The sequence below is a fragment of the Saccostrea echinata genome, unplaced genomic scaffold (genome assembly GCF_033153115.1).
Source record: "Saccostrea echinata isolate AGI-Se365-2 ecotype Australia unplaced genomic scaffold, CSIRO_AGI_Sech_v1 ptg000002l, whole genome shotgun sequence".
Lineage (NCBI taxonomy): Eukaryota > Metazoa > Mollusca > Bivalvia > Ostreida > Ostreidae > Saccostrea > Saccostrea echinata.
The window spans coordinates 2258600-2273147 of NW_026889751.1; the positions used below are offsets into that span (position 1 = coordinate 2258600).

General features: G+C 33.1%; 2 protein-coding genes across 2 annotated transcripts; both read right to left on the minus strand.

Moving 5' to 3' along the window:
- Positions 1 to 3955: 3955 nt before the first annotated feature.
- LOC133178341 (diphthine methyltransferase-like) lies at positions 3956 to 10198 on the minus strand. Its single transcript, XM_061313074.1, has 8 exons — positions 10044 to 10198; positions 9753 to 9873; positions 8229 to 8454; positions 7676 to 7833; positions 7434 to 7506; positions 7117 to 7182; positions 4358 to 4530; positions 3956 to 4144 (listed from the first exon to the last, which is right to left on the minus strand). The coding sequence occupies exons 1-8, from the start codon at positions 10167 to 10169 to the stop codon at positions 3978 to 3980; spliced, it is 1110 nt and encodes a 369-aa protein (XP_061169058.1). The 5' UTR covers positions 10170 to 10198; the 3' UTR covers positions 3956 to 3977.
- A 1258-nt stretch (positions 10199 to 11456) lies between these two features.
- Positions 11457 to 12360, minus strand: LOC133178342 (cyclin-dependent kinase 2-associated protein 1-like). The gene has a single exon (XM_061313075.1). The coding sequence runs from the start codon at positions 12349 to 12351 to the stop codon at positions 11944 to 11946; it is 408 nt and encodes a 135-aa protein (XP_061169059.1). The 5' UTR covers positions 12352 to 12360; the 3' UTR covers positions 11457 to 11943.
- Between the last annotated feature and the right edge of the window lie 2188 nt (positions 12361 to 14548).

Consider the following 14548-nt stretch of genomic DNA (forward strand, 5'->3'; position numbering starts at 1 on the left):
ACTCCCTGGTCATATTATGCAACAAGAGGCCCATGGGCCACAAAGCTCACCTGAGTCAATATGGCCCGTCATTTTTCATTAGCAGATTTTCTTCCTACATTTTCTTACGTAAAAATCCCCTGATGTAGCCCTATCCTACCCCCAAGTGTCATGATTTGAACAAACTTAAATCTAAACTATCTGAGGATGCTTCCAGATTCATATGACTAATCATGGCTTTGCTGTTCTTGGAAAGATTTATAAAGAGGTGGCTCCATCCTACCCCTAGGAGTCATGATTTGAACAAATTTAAATCTACATTACCTGAGGTGGCTTACAAATCAACATCACTAAGAAGAACATTTTTCAAGTTTTTTTTCCTACATATTCTTATGTAAAATTTTGATCCCCCATTGTGGCCCCACCCTCTCCCCAGGGGTCATGATTCAAACAAACTTGAATCTTCACTACCTGAGGATGCTTCCATATCAATCAGACCAATCATGGCTTTGTGTTCTTGAGATTTTTTCCTATATATTCCTATGTAATACTTGATCCCCCATTGTGGCCCCATCCTATCCCTGGGGTTTATAGTTTGAACAAACCTGAATCTACACTATCAGGGGATGCTTCCCTATAAATATGACTGATCATGGCTTTGCTGTTCTTGTGAAGAAGATGATTTTTCAAGTTTTTTTTTCTACATATTTCTATGTAAAACTTTGATCCCCCATTGTGGCCCAGCCCTACCCCCAAGGGTCATGATTTGAAAAAAAAAAACTTGAATCTACACTACCTGAAGATGCTTCCATATCAATATGACTTATCATGGCTTTGTTGTTCCTGAGAAGATTTTTCAAGATTTTTTTTTCTATATATTACTGTTAACTCAGGTTAGCTAATTATTGACTTAAGGAGGTTGGATCCTGTTCTCAAAAGTATTGAGAATTTTTTATCAAGTATATTTTTAGATTCTATACATATAGCTTAATTAAAAATCAAAACACCAAATGGGGGTCATTGTGCTTATTTTGGCGCTATGGAGCATTTAATATGACCTTTTTGCACTGTAATTACGTCTAACATATAAATCAATTTTTCAAAGTTTTTAATATTTTTTATCCAAATAAATTGGGAACAAACTAGGGATGTCAACGAGTACCCAGTTAACTGGGTACTCGATCGAACGTCCGAGTATCGAATACTAAAAATGGTACTCAGTTACTCGGATGTGTATTTTTTCTTATTTCAAAGTACATATTTTTATCAAAAACTTATCCAAAAAATAACTTTAATATGCATACGGTAATTAGCGTGTCATCATTTACACCTGTAAAACACCCCTTATCGCCTGTGGCAGTGTGTATACAGTAATTAGTGACCAATCACCTGGTACACAGCTGTTCTCACCTATTGTGGTCCTTAATTTTTGGATGGCTTCAATGATTGTTTTCAGTGAACATCATTTAAATATGTTCCATTATCTTCAAATCATTTTAAAATTATTAAGTTAATATACGGCACCGAAATCGGACATGCTGGTACCCACTTCAAAAGTTGAGAAATATTTAGAAATAATTAAAGATTCAAAAAATATTGAAAGTCAGTTTGCGTAATAAGTTTAGTGTATACGGGGGAAACAACCAACATATGAAATAATATTAGATTTGCGATCCCAACAACGTCCATTCCTTCTCTTTCACTAGTCTAATCACCACAAACCTGCATAACAGATTGTCCTCCTTTTGCGTTGATGAAATAGATCCTAAAGAAGAACTGTAACAATTTTTTTTTCTAATTTTTGATGTATTAATTGTGTCTTTTGTGTTTATTTGATAAATAAATGTAGTACCAAAAAATCATCCCCGTTGGACTCAATGTTTATATACATTTATAAACATGATAAAAACAGCTTTGGAGTTTAATATAGCTTAACGGGGCTCAAGAAAATTAACACACTTGTATTTATATTTTTACCAAGTACCCGGGTACTCCATCAGAAAAACGTCCGAGTAACCGATTATCAAAAATTGACCGATTTGACATCCCTAGAACAAACACAGTCTTTTTTTCATCTTGAATAGTCACATTAAACTTTGTGACAACAAAAGTTTCAAATTTCTTCACATTCAAATTATTTGACCTTTCTGCACTCAAAAAAATGCCATTTTTCTGGTATTCAAAATTTAACAAGCAATAAAATCATAAAATTATGCAAAATGCATTTATTCTTATGACACAACATACAATTTTGCTTAATCCCTAAAAAAATATTATATCCAGTAATATCATTTTTGAAATGCAATTTTTAGATTTCTTTTATTTGAAATGCTATATTTAAGCACTGAATCATTATTTTTTGAAAGATTTAGTCTCATAACTGCAATGGTGTGTGCAAACAAATTGAGTAATGCGCTTTAGCGCGTTATGAAAAATTTGTTTGCACACACCGTTGCAGTTATGAGACTACATCTTTCAAAAAATAATGATTCAATGCTTATATTTACATTTTTTAACTACTTGTCTTGATTGCAAATGTGATTTATATTTTAAAATCCCTGTATCCTTCGGGTAAGTTACAGTTAATGGAAGAGCCTTGCAACAGCCTTCTGTTCAATGTAAGTGTGAATTTTGATTTTCGCTTATGACGTTGCATTTCCAAGGCGCTCAACGTTTGTGCATAAAACGCATACTTTAACTTTTGTCTCCCTGTCTTTGTTATGGTGTGTTGAATGCCATAGCTTTCCTTACACTTTATAAGCAAAATACATGTGGAATGTAAATATGTTATCCAATATGATTGATTTGCATGCCCCCCCCCCCCCCCCATATATCCCATTGTGGCCCCACCCTACCCCTGGGTGTAACCATTTGATCAAACTTGAATCTACACTACTTAAGAATTCTTCCAAATCAATATGACTTAACATGGCTTTGCTGTTCTAGAGAAGATTTTTCAATTTTTTCCCTACATATTCCTGTAAAAAAATTTATCCCCCATTGTGGCCCCACCCTACCCCTAGGGGCCATGATTTGAAGAAAACTGAATCTAAACTACCTGAGAATGATTCCATTTCAATATGACTAAACATGGCTTTGCTGTTCTTTAGAAGAAGATTTTAAGGATTTTTTTCCTACATATTCCTATGTAAAACTTTTGATCAACCATTAAGGCCCCACCCTACCCCAGGAGTCATCATTTGAACAAATATGAATCTACTCTACCTGAGAATGCTTCCATATCACTATGGCTAAACATGGCTTTGCTGTTCTTGAGAAGAAGATTTTTAAGGATTTTTTCCTATATACTCCTATGTAAAACTTTGATCCCCCATTGTAACCCTAACCTACCCCCAGGTGTCATTATTTGAACAAAATTGAATTTACACTATGCAAAGAAGGTTTCCTGTAAGTTTAAACATTTTTGGCCCTGTGGTTCTTGAGAACATGCCACAAAATTTTCACCATTTCTGAATTATCTCCCCTTTAATGAGGGCATGGCCCTTCATTTGAACAAATTTAAATCCCCTTCAACAAAGGATGCTTTGTGGCAAGTTTGGTTAAAATTGGCCCAATGGTTCTGGAGAAGAAATCGAAAATGTGAAAAGTTTACAGACAGACAGATGGACAAACAAATGGACAGACTGGCAGACTACAGACAAAATGTGATCAGAAAAGCTCACTTGAGCTTTCAGCTCAGGTGAGCTAATAATGAAAGTTTCAGTGCTGATGCAAAAGGGCAATCACTCATACATGAGTGGTGGTCTGGCATGTTTGATCACTGGTGGCCAGATAGCTCAGTTGGTAGAGCACCTGGCTAGTGATTCAAAGCCTCAGGTTTGAATCCTCATCTGGACTGCTGCATTTTCCTCCTTTCTTATTACACAAGTCCCTGATAATAACTGAAAAATAAGCTCACAATATCTAATGCGCCTCCTAATAAGAGACAAAAATAAAAGAACTCTTTTCTTACATTAATTATTTATTTTAATAATTTTTTATCCAACATCTTGGTTTTGCACTTCAAACTGCCATAACTGAAGAGAATGGTTATAAAATGAACAAGTTGCTATAAGATTTTTGAGTGAGACAATATGACACCAGTCTGCACCGTATCCGAGAGAGACATCTTTCTCATAGCGATGTAACACAGACATTTTCCCATCTGTTAAGAGAAGGCAGAAATACAGTGTATTGTTATTGTGATAACCTGTTCTTTGCATTCATACATGTATGCTAGACTATGTAATTTGTATGTGCCATTTCATTTCAACAATGCATCTACATGGGTCACAAGTACTTGTTCTAGTAAAACTACTGTGAATTTTCGATAAATTTCATTTCTATTAAGCTTATAATTTACATGCTATGTGGTTACCTGATACACAATGAGCATCCACTATATGATAGCCATTATACATAGTGGCTGTGAGGATCAAGTGACCATGCTCTGGGTGCCACTTCACCCTCCATATCCCCCCTCCTAACTGGGTGTCACCCAGGGGCTGCTTCATCTGCCTGTTATCCCACACTAAGAGGTGTTCATCATAGCTATATTAATAAAAATATCTACTTTAACAGGGGAGCATTTATCTCAGACGTGGGAATACTGAGACACAAGTGCATGTATCAAAGCTACTAGTATATAAACATCTAGTATTAATTTTACTTTCATTAGAAACCAGAAATATGTCCATAGGGCATGAATGCCCCACCCAAGGCTCATTGGTAAAACAACATGAAAAGAAATGTACCTTGCTTCTTTAAGACAAAGGTAAATGAGAAATAGTGAGGTCAAGATCACAGGGAAGGTTAAGGTCAGAAAATTATGATTCAGTTGAATAGCTCTCACCAATTTGTACTGGGGTGTGAACATTGATGAAAATATATTGAACAGTTTCTTTAAAACTGATTTTTAAACACAAAAAATAGTAAAGTCAAAGGACATTGGGAAGGTCAAAGTAAAAAAAAATGGACACAGTTGATAATTTCTTACCAATATATATCACTGCATGTGTTTAGATAAAAATATCTTTAATAGTTTCTTTGAAAGTGAGCTAAATGCAAAATAAAGAAAAATAAGCTTAAGGGCATATATTCTGAACAAAGTTGAACAGTTCTCACCATTATGTATCAGAATATGTGTTTATATAAAAATACCTTGAATACATTTTTTGAAACTGAGCCAAATGCAAAATAAGACAATATGGTCAAGGTCATAGTACAGGTCAAAGTGAAAAAAAAAATACAGTTGAATAGGTCTTGCCAATATGTATCACTGTGTCTTAAGATAAAAAAAAATATCTGAATAAATACATGTAGTTTATTTGAAAGTGAGCTAAATGCAAAATAAAATAGTAAGGTCAAGGTCAATTTTTTGAGGTAGTTGAATAGTTCTCACCAGTATGTTTCAGTAAATGTGTGTATAAAAAAATATTTTGAATAGTTTCTTTGAAAATAAGCTAACACAAATTTCAGAAAGTAAAGCCATGGTCATAGAGAAGGTCAAGGTCTAAATAATTTACACAGTTGAATAGCTCTCATCAATATGTATTAGCAAATGAAGTTATATAAAAAAAAATCTTTAATAATTTCTTTGAAAATGAGCTAAGGTCAAATTTAACAAAAGTGAGGCCAAAGTCAAAGGGAGGTTCTAGGTCAAACATTTTTGATGTAGTTGACTTGCTCTCACTATTAAGTATCAGCATACTAGGAAGTTTGATAAAAATTAGCTGCAGATCCTAGCTCATCGGTCTGAAAAAATTGGGATGGACGACCAAAGAGCTACAGTGCCACCCACTGAAAAAAGTGTATATTTATTTTACACAAAAATGTGCACTGTTTCTAGATATATTTTTCTGCACATTTAAACTGCACCTCAAATCGTGTATTCCAATAATATTTTTTTTTTACTTTTTCCACAATAAAACATTCCCCATAACCACTGTTTATAACCCTCCTGGGTCTAAAGTTGAGATCATAAAATTTTTTCCCATTTATACTGCCATTTTGGATGGTATTTAACACAATTTAGTCCAATTCACTTCTTGCAGATTTCAGCTACAAGTGTAATTGATAGAGATCTATGTAATTAGTCCCCTACCAGTGAAACCGGAGGGGACTATAGGTTTCCTTTGAGTCTGTCCGTCCGTCTGTCTAGCTGTCTGTCCGTCTGTCTGTCCCACTTGGTTTTCCGCACTTTTTTTCTAAACGCTTGCAGATATTGAGCTGATTTTTGGTATGTGAGTGTATCTTGATGAGTTACAGATCAAGTTTGCATTTCGTTCAACTTCATTGATTTTTGATGGAATTACGACCTTTTCAATTTTTCAGGATTTTCCACAATTTTGTTCTAAATGCTTGCAGATATTGAGCTGATTTTTGGTATGTGACTTAACCTTGATGAGTTACAGATCAAGTTAATTTGCATTTCGTTCAGATTCATTGATTTTTGACGGAATTATGGCATTTTCAATTCTTAATGGGAACCAGATTACACTTGCTGGTAGGGGACTAGTATTGCTAATGCAATACTCTTAGAATGCTTGTTTATTTTGAAATCGAGCTTTTGTGTAGTAGAGGTTAGAATTTGGAGAAATAAATCCAGAACCAAGTGCAACTTTTTGTGTTAAGAAAAATATACATATAATTTTATCTATGGGTGACACTACAGCTCTCTGGTCTGTCAATATTTTTTTTGAAACTTATCTAAACATAAATTTTAAAGAAAAGTGAGGTCAAGATCAAAGGGAAGGTCAAGGTCTAAAAAATATTTGATGCAGTTGAAAATCTCTCACCAATATGCAAAGAAATATATGATGTTTGATAAAAATATCTTGAATAGTCTCTTTGAAACTGAGCTAAATGCAAACTGTGACAGACAGAGAGAAGGAAGGATGGAAGACAGACATGACAAACACTATATGTCCCGGTCATAGTCATGACAGAAAATGAAAAAAGAAAATATATAAATGAAGTCAGTACATAATTTGTTTTGAAAAAAGACCCAATATTCCTTATTCTTCACAGTATGAAACATATATCTTAGGGAGTTTGTAGAAAACACACATTGCTTTACATACATTAGTTATTTTTAAAATCTATTTTTCACTCACATTTTAACTAAGTTTCCCTCACCTGCCTGTGCAGAGAAGATGATCTCTGACTGGATTAGACTGAATACTGCACACACCCATCTCATGTCTACATACAAGACAAACAGTATTTGTAATTACCGGTAAGACATGAACATTCATCTCATAACATGAAATTCTGAAAAATATTATCACTTCACATTATAAAAGTGTTCAGGACATACAGACAATACAATTACTTTTTGGCTTACTAATTTTAATGTACAATATTGTGCTAGAACAGAATGGGGGTAATATTCTCCATTTTAAATACACAGTAAATATTGTAAAATTAATGCATGTTTTAACTTTATTTACTACCTTTTACTGGAGAAGATGGGTGTGGTAGATTTCTGTCTCAGATCCCAGCCTTTCAGTCGGCAATCATCTCCCCCTTACAGTAAAACATTACAACGATAAAAATACTAGTGATAAAAAGTTACTTGCAAAGTACAGAATGCACAAATATGAAAGCGTCTTAACATTTCGCAAATGCTTAGATTTACTTAATTTACAATGTACAAATGTTTTGCCATATCATAAAGCTTTGTATTTATAAACACCTGAAAATAAAACATTGGTGTCCCAGTAATTAAAGGCTGTAATCCAAGCTTCATAGTCATGGGCTTTCCATGAGGAAAGAAGAGTGAGGTCCCCTGAAATCAGCTGGTGAACATGAATATGACCATCTGATGAGGAGGTAGTCAGTTGTGGAGGGTCACTAGGTCAAAATTATAAAGATCATTTCTGCATGAAGTAATTCAACCTATGAAATGGTCTTTCCATATGTATAACAATGAAAAAAATTCAAAATACTCATTGATTAATGGTTTAAATTGTTAAAATGTTCTATGCATTATAAGATTTCAATAAACATGCTGTATGTTACATGCTATTTTTTTTTTTTTTGAGAACATTAACTTGATGCATTAATATTTGATCAAGTCATTTAAAAATCTGGCCATTGGATTCAAAATGATTCAGAGAGTTAATTATTAAAAAACATTTTCTTGAAGTAAGCTCAGACTATTTAAAGAACTATGAATTTTACACAGCTAATAGACAAGTATCAAGTTCTCTGTCTTTAAAAAAGATGAGTAAATATTTCTCATTTACCTCTTAGTAATTCTGTTTGCCCAGTCTAGGGACAAACCCAATACATTTTCTCCGAGGGTCACCCCTGCAAGCTTTGTTATCTCAGTAGCTGTGGATCCACCACCCATTTCATCTCTGTGGTTCATCACATACAGTTCAGCTGTACCAACAGAATTGACCAATCCAAAGACAGGGTTTTCTCCATCCAGATCTGGGCTCCATTTAATGTCAAGAACACCTGGCATTTCTGAAATATTCATCAATATTTTGAGAAAAAAGAGAAAAGTTTTTGATTCATTCTCAAGACGCTGAACGATTTCTATCTCTTTTTTATTATTTATATGCCATATATGCTCATTTATAAGTCAGTTTGCTTATAAGTTGGTTGTATTTTTCAGATTATTTTTGATGAATCTACTATTGACCGCATATAAGTGGGTACAGTTTTCTGCCAGAATATGTTGCCATTATGAAATTAATATTTATTGTATTTACCTGTGTTTCAGAGAATGTTTTGGGATATGACATTGATATTTGATCTTTTATTTACAATTTAAACAAAAATAAGACCACTGAAATCTGGAAGCACTTGTCTTGTTTATTATGCATAATGGTAACCTTAGTTCTTCTTTTCCTGCATTAGACTAAGTTTTGACTTTATTTTATATGCTTATAACAAAACTTTTCTGCAGAAAATTCTTTCAGCAAAAATAATTCTATAACTTAAAAGAAATGTGATATGCTAGGGATTCCAACCCAAGAAATAAAAATCCTGGGTATCAATTTTTTCTTCAAGACTAACAAGCTAATCACTATGCTATATACACTGTTCATAACAAACACTGGCATTTAAATCATGTTTGTGATATGACCCTTGACTAAATAGATGTCAAATATTTCTCAGAAAGATACCAATGTTGGGACATAAATCTAAATTTTTAAGATATATTTTTCATAATTGAGATTTAATTTTTAACTTTCATATTTCTTCCACAATAGGTATTTTGCTTGCCTTGTTTGTCAATCTTTATAATATATTTCCTCTTCCAGAAAGATACCAAATTTTCTAGGACTCAAATATAAATCGGACATTAGAGTTTTGGACCAAAACTTAACTCTCCAAAATCTGACTTACAGGCGAATATATATACTAGCCTGTAATACAGTTGAACTTCAGTATCTAAAACACGGATATCTCTAATACCATGGATATGTCGAAGTGATTGGGAAGTCCTAACCACATAGTATTTACCCTCGATATCTCAAACCCTCGGATATCTTGAAGTTCTTTCTCAGTCCCACCGGGTTCGAGATAACGAGGTTGACTGTAGTTGAATGATCATCCAATCATTAAGTTACCAAAAAAGTAAAAGATTAAGCAGTTATAATCAATATCAGAGAAATTTGATTTGTGCATGTACTTTCCTGGGTAATTTTGAGAATGACAAAATTGCTATATCTGAAACTGATCAACAAATGAGAAATACTATACCATCACATGACCCCCCATCCACCCACCCCATAAAATAGAAGTCATCTACAAACCAATAGCAGAAGTCTTTGTTAATGAATTGGATTCATCAGTTGTGTTTAGTTTGTAGACCTGCACATTTCCATGTCTAGTTTGATTGTTCATTTTCTTTGCTTCATCAGAATTGCTTTGTTTCTGAAATGAATACACAATTGTACAGTTTAAGGCTACAAAGTACCAGGTACATTATTATTAATGACATACGACTATAATTCAAAGACAAATTTTAAAGTAAGGTAGAATCAGAGAAGAATGGAGGAAAACAATATCTGTTATATTTGCAACACATCAACTATTACGATTACCATTTCTTGACTCTCGTCCAGCTGATAGGTTCCACAGAGCAGGATGTCATGATTACCGTCACATGGACACCATTCCACAGAGTCAGCGTAGAATCCAGTGTCTAAAACCTGACAAATCTTGGACATTCTTCCCTGTATACAAGACCCAAAATTAAAACTGAAAATTACACCATCTTGTATTCAAATTTAAACAAACATCATCTCAAGATCAATACCAAACATGTATTTAACTGTGATGCTGACTTTCTCCCCATAACTTATTCTCTAAACTGTTAATTTATTACAAGTTTATTCAGTAAGACCACAGATATGATTGTTAACTTAATTTGCTTTGACACTGAAGAGGACTTGGTCGTGACATCTATGGTTGTCATCTTGACAGTAAATGTATCTAATGCAGATCTTTGCCATTTCTCTCCTTACATTCTAAATACATCTTTTTAATACTAATAGCAGATATATTCACATTTATTTTAACTTTTTAGGTACCAGCTACATTGTATTTACTAATGGTACGTGATGAGATTAATCAATGACAGTTAATATTCCATGCTTCACATTCCATAAGAATGCTTTATAAGGCTTAGTTTTATGCTTACTTGAATCAAGTTGTGACCTTGACCCATTGAATCTCAGGTACATGTATATATATACATACAGTAAAACACGCTTATAGCAAACATGCTTATAACGAATTGACGCTTTTCTTTCCTTGTGGCTTGAAACTATACTGTGAACTTAACGGATATCCCGAATTACATTTATAACAAAGCATAATCATCCGTCCCTGGCACTTCGTTACATGTATAAGCATGTTTTACTGTAGTAAATATAAAGTACATGAGCAGGTATATCGGTTGACTGTTGGAAAATATTCATCATCATGTCACATTAAGTGCTGATAGACAGACAGGCAGTGGAACACTCTCATTAATATTTAAAAGTTACCTGCATTTTGATATCTGGCACTAATTCAGATATTCTTGTAGAAAACATATTCCAAACATCATCAAATATCTAGAGTGGTATTTATCCCTAACCTGATATAAAGAGGACCTTTACAAGTTACCTGAGACAATTCAAAAGTGGTGACCAAGATTAAATTTAAATAAAGAACAGACAAAATATACCAAGATTACATGTACTTTTCAATTCAGATTTCACAGAAGCATCAGTTTAACCAATGAACTATTTTTCTCAAGTACTTATAAAAAAGTTCTAATGTATGAAATAAATGTATTTTGATCACCTGTCTTAAGAATTGACATTAATTCCCTTTTCTAAATTGAACCACGGTTTGTGAATGTGGGATAAATAATGATGTGAACAATAACAGATAAAATGTTAATTAATGGAATTCTCCAGTAGAAAACTGGGGTTGAACAAGCATAAAATTATAACATAAAATTCACACACTTGACAAAAGTTTTATTCAAAATTATTTTTCAATTCACAGGTATTTATTTCTTCAACATTGCAAAAATTAATATAGTGTGCTAATTAAAATATTTTCCATGATTGACAATTGACTTGATAAGGATCCAGCATCAAATGTACAAATGTTACAATATATGATGCAACCTGATAAATAGACTAGAAGCTATAATAACAATTCAAAATGAATGAAGATATATGAAGATTTAAGAAAATCATCATGACCCAGCATGATGTCAGAAAATAAACATAATTTTCTTGTGTTCTAAAAAAATTGTATATTAGAAAGTAGATGTCAAATTATAACAGTAAATTTCAAAATGATGATTTTCTCTTAAAAATGAGAAGTTTAAAAATGATTTCAAGAATGACTTGACAAAATCCACCATTTCAATCCTTACTCCAGTAAACAAAACATAAATACGTAGAGATGCCAAAAATGTTCCTTTAGCGTTAACACAATTTGTCAGGTCCTGGCACTTCTTTCACATTCCATCAAACACTCTCGAACAAGAATGCGTGCATGAACAATCCCACGCTTCAGTCTCTCTACTGAGGTTTTACTCCCAGCATAGGTTGGTCGAATATCTCTCCCCATGTCCTCAATAACAGCAAGCAGCTGGGTGTATTTACTTTGAGATTGCTGTTGCTGTGCTAGTTGCTGGTTCTGGAGTTGCTGAAGATGTTGCTGCTGTAGCTGCATCAGTTGCTGCTGACTGAGTTGCATGGCTTGTGCAGGATTGTGTCCCCTTCTCATTTGATTTGGGGAGGGTGTAGCTCTTACATCTTCTGATCGGGGAGTTCCTGGATTACTCATAATTGCAGGAGAATTCACTCTACTGCGATCCTTTGGGGTTGATATACTGTCTTCCATCACTTTAAACTATAAGAATAACAAACCAAAAATGTTTCAATAATTTATTGATAATTATGTATACAGGTGTAAAATGCACATTTGGTCATTTACTATATACAATAGTCATGATATTAAATGATAATATAGAATGATATACCAGACTGCTATTTTATGTCAAATTAACAAAACTTTAAAAATTGGTTGCACAGAATTTTTTCCATCAGACAGTTTTTTTTATTAAAAAAATAATTTTCAAAAATAAGATTAAATGAGGAAAATTTCAACTATCTCATTTATGTAATTGTTTTTTGTTCATGAATAAAAGATGAATAATTATAAAAATATTCAAAGGGTTTAGAATTGTGCTCCTGTTGGCCTGAGAGAGTAGAAAGTCATATTGGAAGATAACATTATATTGCTTTTAGTTTTTTTTATGTCTGCATTTTGAAAGTAATCATTTAACTGAAAAAAATTATTAATAAAATGAATAAATTCTTGTGTCAACTATTCATTGATGTTGCTGATCAATAATACCATATTCTGAACAGAAGAAGATTTATGCTCTGGATAAAAAGATAAATAGGGAATGTACCCTGGTTACAAAAGTATCACATAAAAATGCAGTACCAATTTCTTGCCATATATGGCATTTGCAAGCAAAGTTCTAAAAGTTTTGGGGCAATAAAAATTAGTTGAATTGTGACCTTCTTGTGACATAACAGTTATTCTTTAGTGAACTAAAAAGGATGCTGTGCAATTCTTGTTAACAACTTATCACTCCACTAATGTGCAGTAATTAAGGAATGAATTTAATAGCTACCCAATTTATATGGTATAAAGTGGGTTGGGGCAGTTTAAGCTTTATAAACCACGAAGCGGTTTATAAAAAAGGGTAAACTGTTCCAACCCACTTTATACCGTATAAATTGGGTAGCTGTTAAGGACATTGGCAAGGTTCCTAGTTATCGTATAGAATTTTTCAAGAACTCTTGAGTAGGTTTAAATGTACTAAACAGGCTATATTCTGGACCGTTTAACCTACCAATCCAACCTTCTTTTTTAGATTTTGTGAAATCAATGTTTTTACACTTCTCAATGCATTTCCTATGTAAAATGTTGATAAAAAGGACCTACATAATTTTTCACCACAATATTTTTCCAAAACCCACTTATTTCATACAGTTTTTGTATTATATACATTATTGTATCTTCATTTCCTATGACTTCTAGAAATTTTGGCTAAAAAATTATATATCGGAACAAAACATGGATATACCGGCACCGATCATTATTTCTGAGTTGCTTCCCTTAACAGCTAAAATTGATCAAGAGACTGGTTGATTGTTTTAATCATGTAGTTGACTTAATTGATTGAAACACATTGTAACAAAAATATTGGCATTGTTTTATTTTTATTTTTTATTCGTAGTTACTAAATGCTGCTTCCTTCACACGACCTAGCTAAGAACTGTTCTCAGTCGGCCTACCTTTCAGCATATGTCACATCTTTGCCCTTCCCAGCATACTGAGCACAACTATCGTAAATGACGACCTATTGGCTCTTTGTCCCTGAATAAAATGTACAACAAAGCCATTTCTACTTTTCTTTTTTGCTGTATAGAATAGATGATTCTACCCGTTGAAGGAAGTACACGTGCTTTTGTTTACCGCTGTAACATACGCTTTATTGGTTTCCACCGCTTAGAGAATTCTACACGGGAGATCACTCTCAATCACTATTTTATAAGTGAAAAAACCCATGTATTAAACCTTCTTTCTCCGGAAAACCTTGACTTGCCAATGTCCTTAATTTCATTCCTTATAATTTAATTTTCATTCATTTAGTGTAAGAAAAAAGATGATTGCCCTTAAAAATGACTTTTCAAATTGTACAAAATTTAAATGTAACATCAGGCGGATCGATAAGTTTTTGACGCAAGTCATTGTGACATAGGCAACCCAATTTATACGATATAAAGTAAATTTCTTATCCAATCAAGTGGCATGTTAAAATCAGAATTAAATTATTCACACTTATTCATGCCTCACCAAATACAAGGTGGAGTTACTGACGTATAGATTAGTTATACTCAAACAATGGAATTACATCTTTTGCTTAAAAGTGTTCAAAAACAGTATTGTTTAAATCCAGTAAAATATCGAGTTGTCACATACTTGCAACTTTTCGCCTGTTTCATAAAAAGCATATTCGTGA

Coding starts and splice junctions, on each gene's coding strand:
- LOC133178341 (XM_061313074.1), bottom strand. CDS start 10,169: ATGTCCAAGATTTGTCAGGTTTTAGACACTGGATTCTACGCTGACTCT. Junction 9,874..10,043: donor TGGACGAGAGTCAAGAAATG/GTAATCGTAATA, acceptor TATTCATTTCAG/AAACAAAGCAATTCTGATGA. Junction 7,507..7,675: donor CACCAATGTTTTATTTTCAG/GTGTTTATAAAT, acceptor TTTTACTGTAAG/GGGGAGATGATTGCCGACTG.
- LOC133178342 (XM_061313075.1), bottom strand. CDS start 12,351: ATGGAAGACAGTATATCAACCCCAAAGGATCGCAGTAGAGTGAATTCT.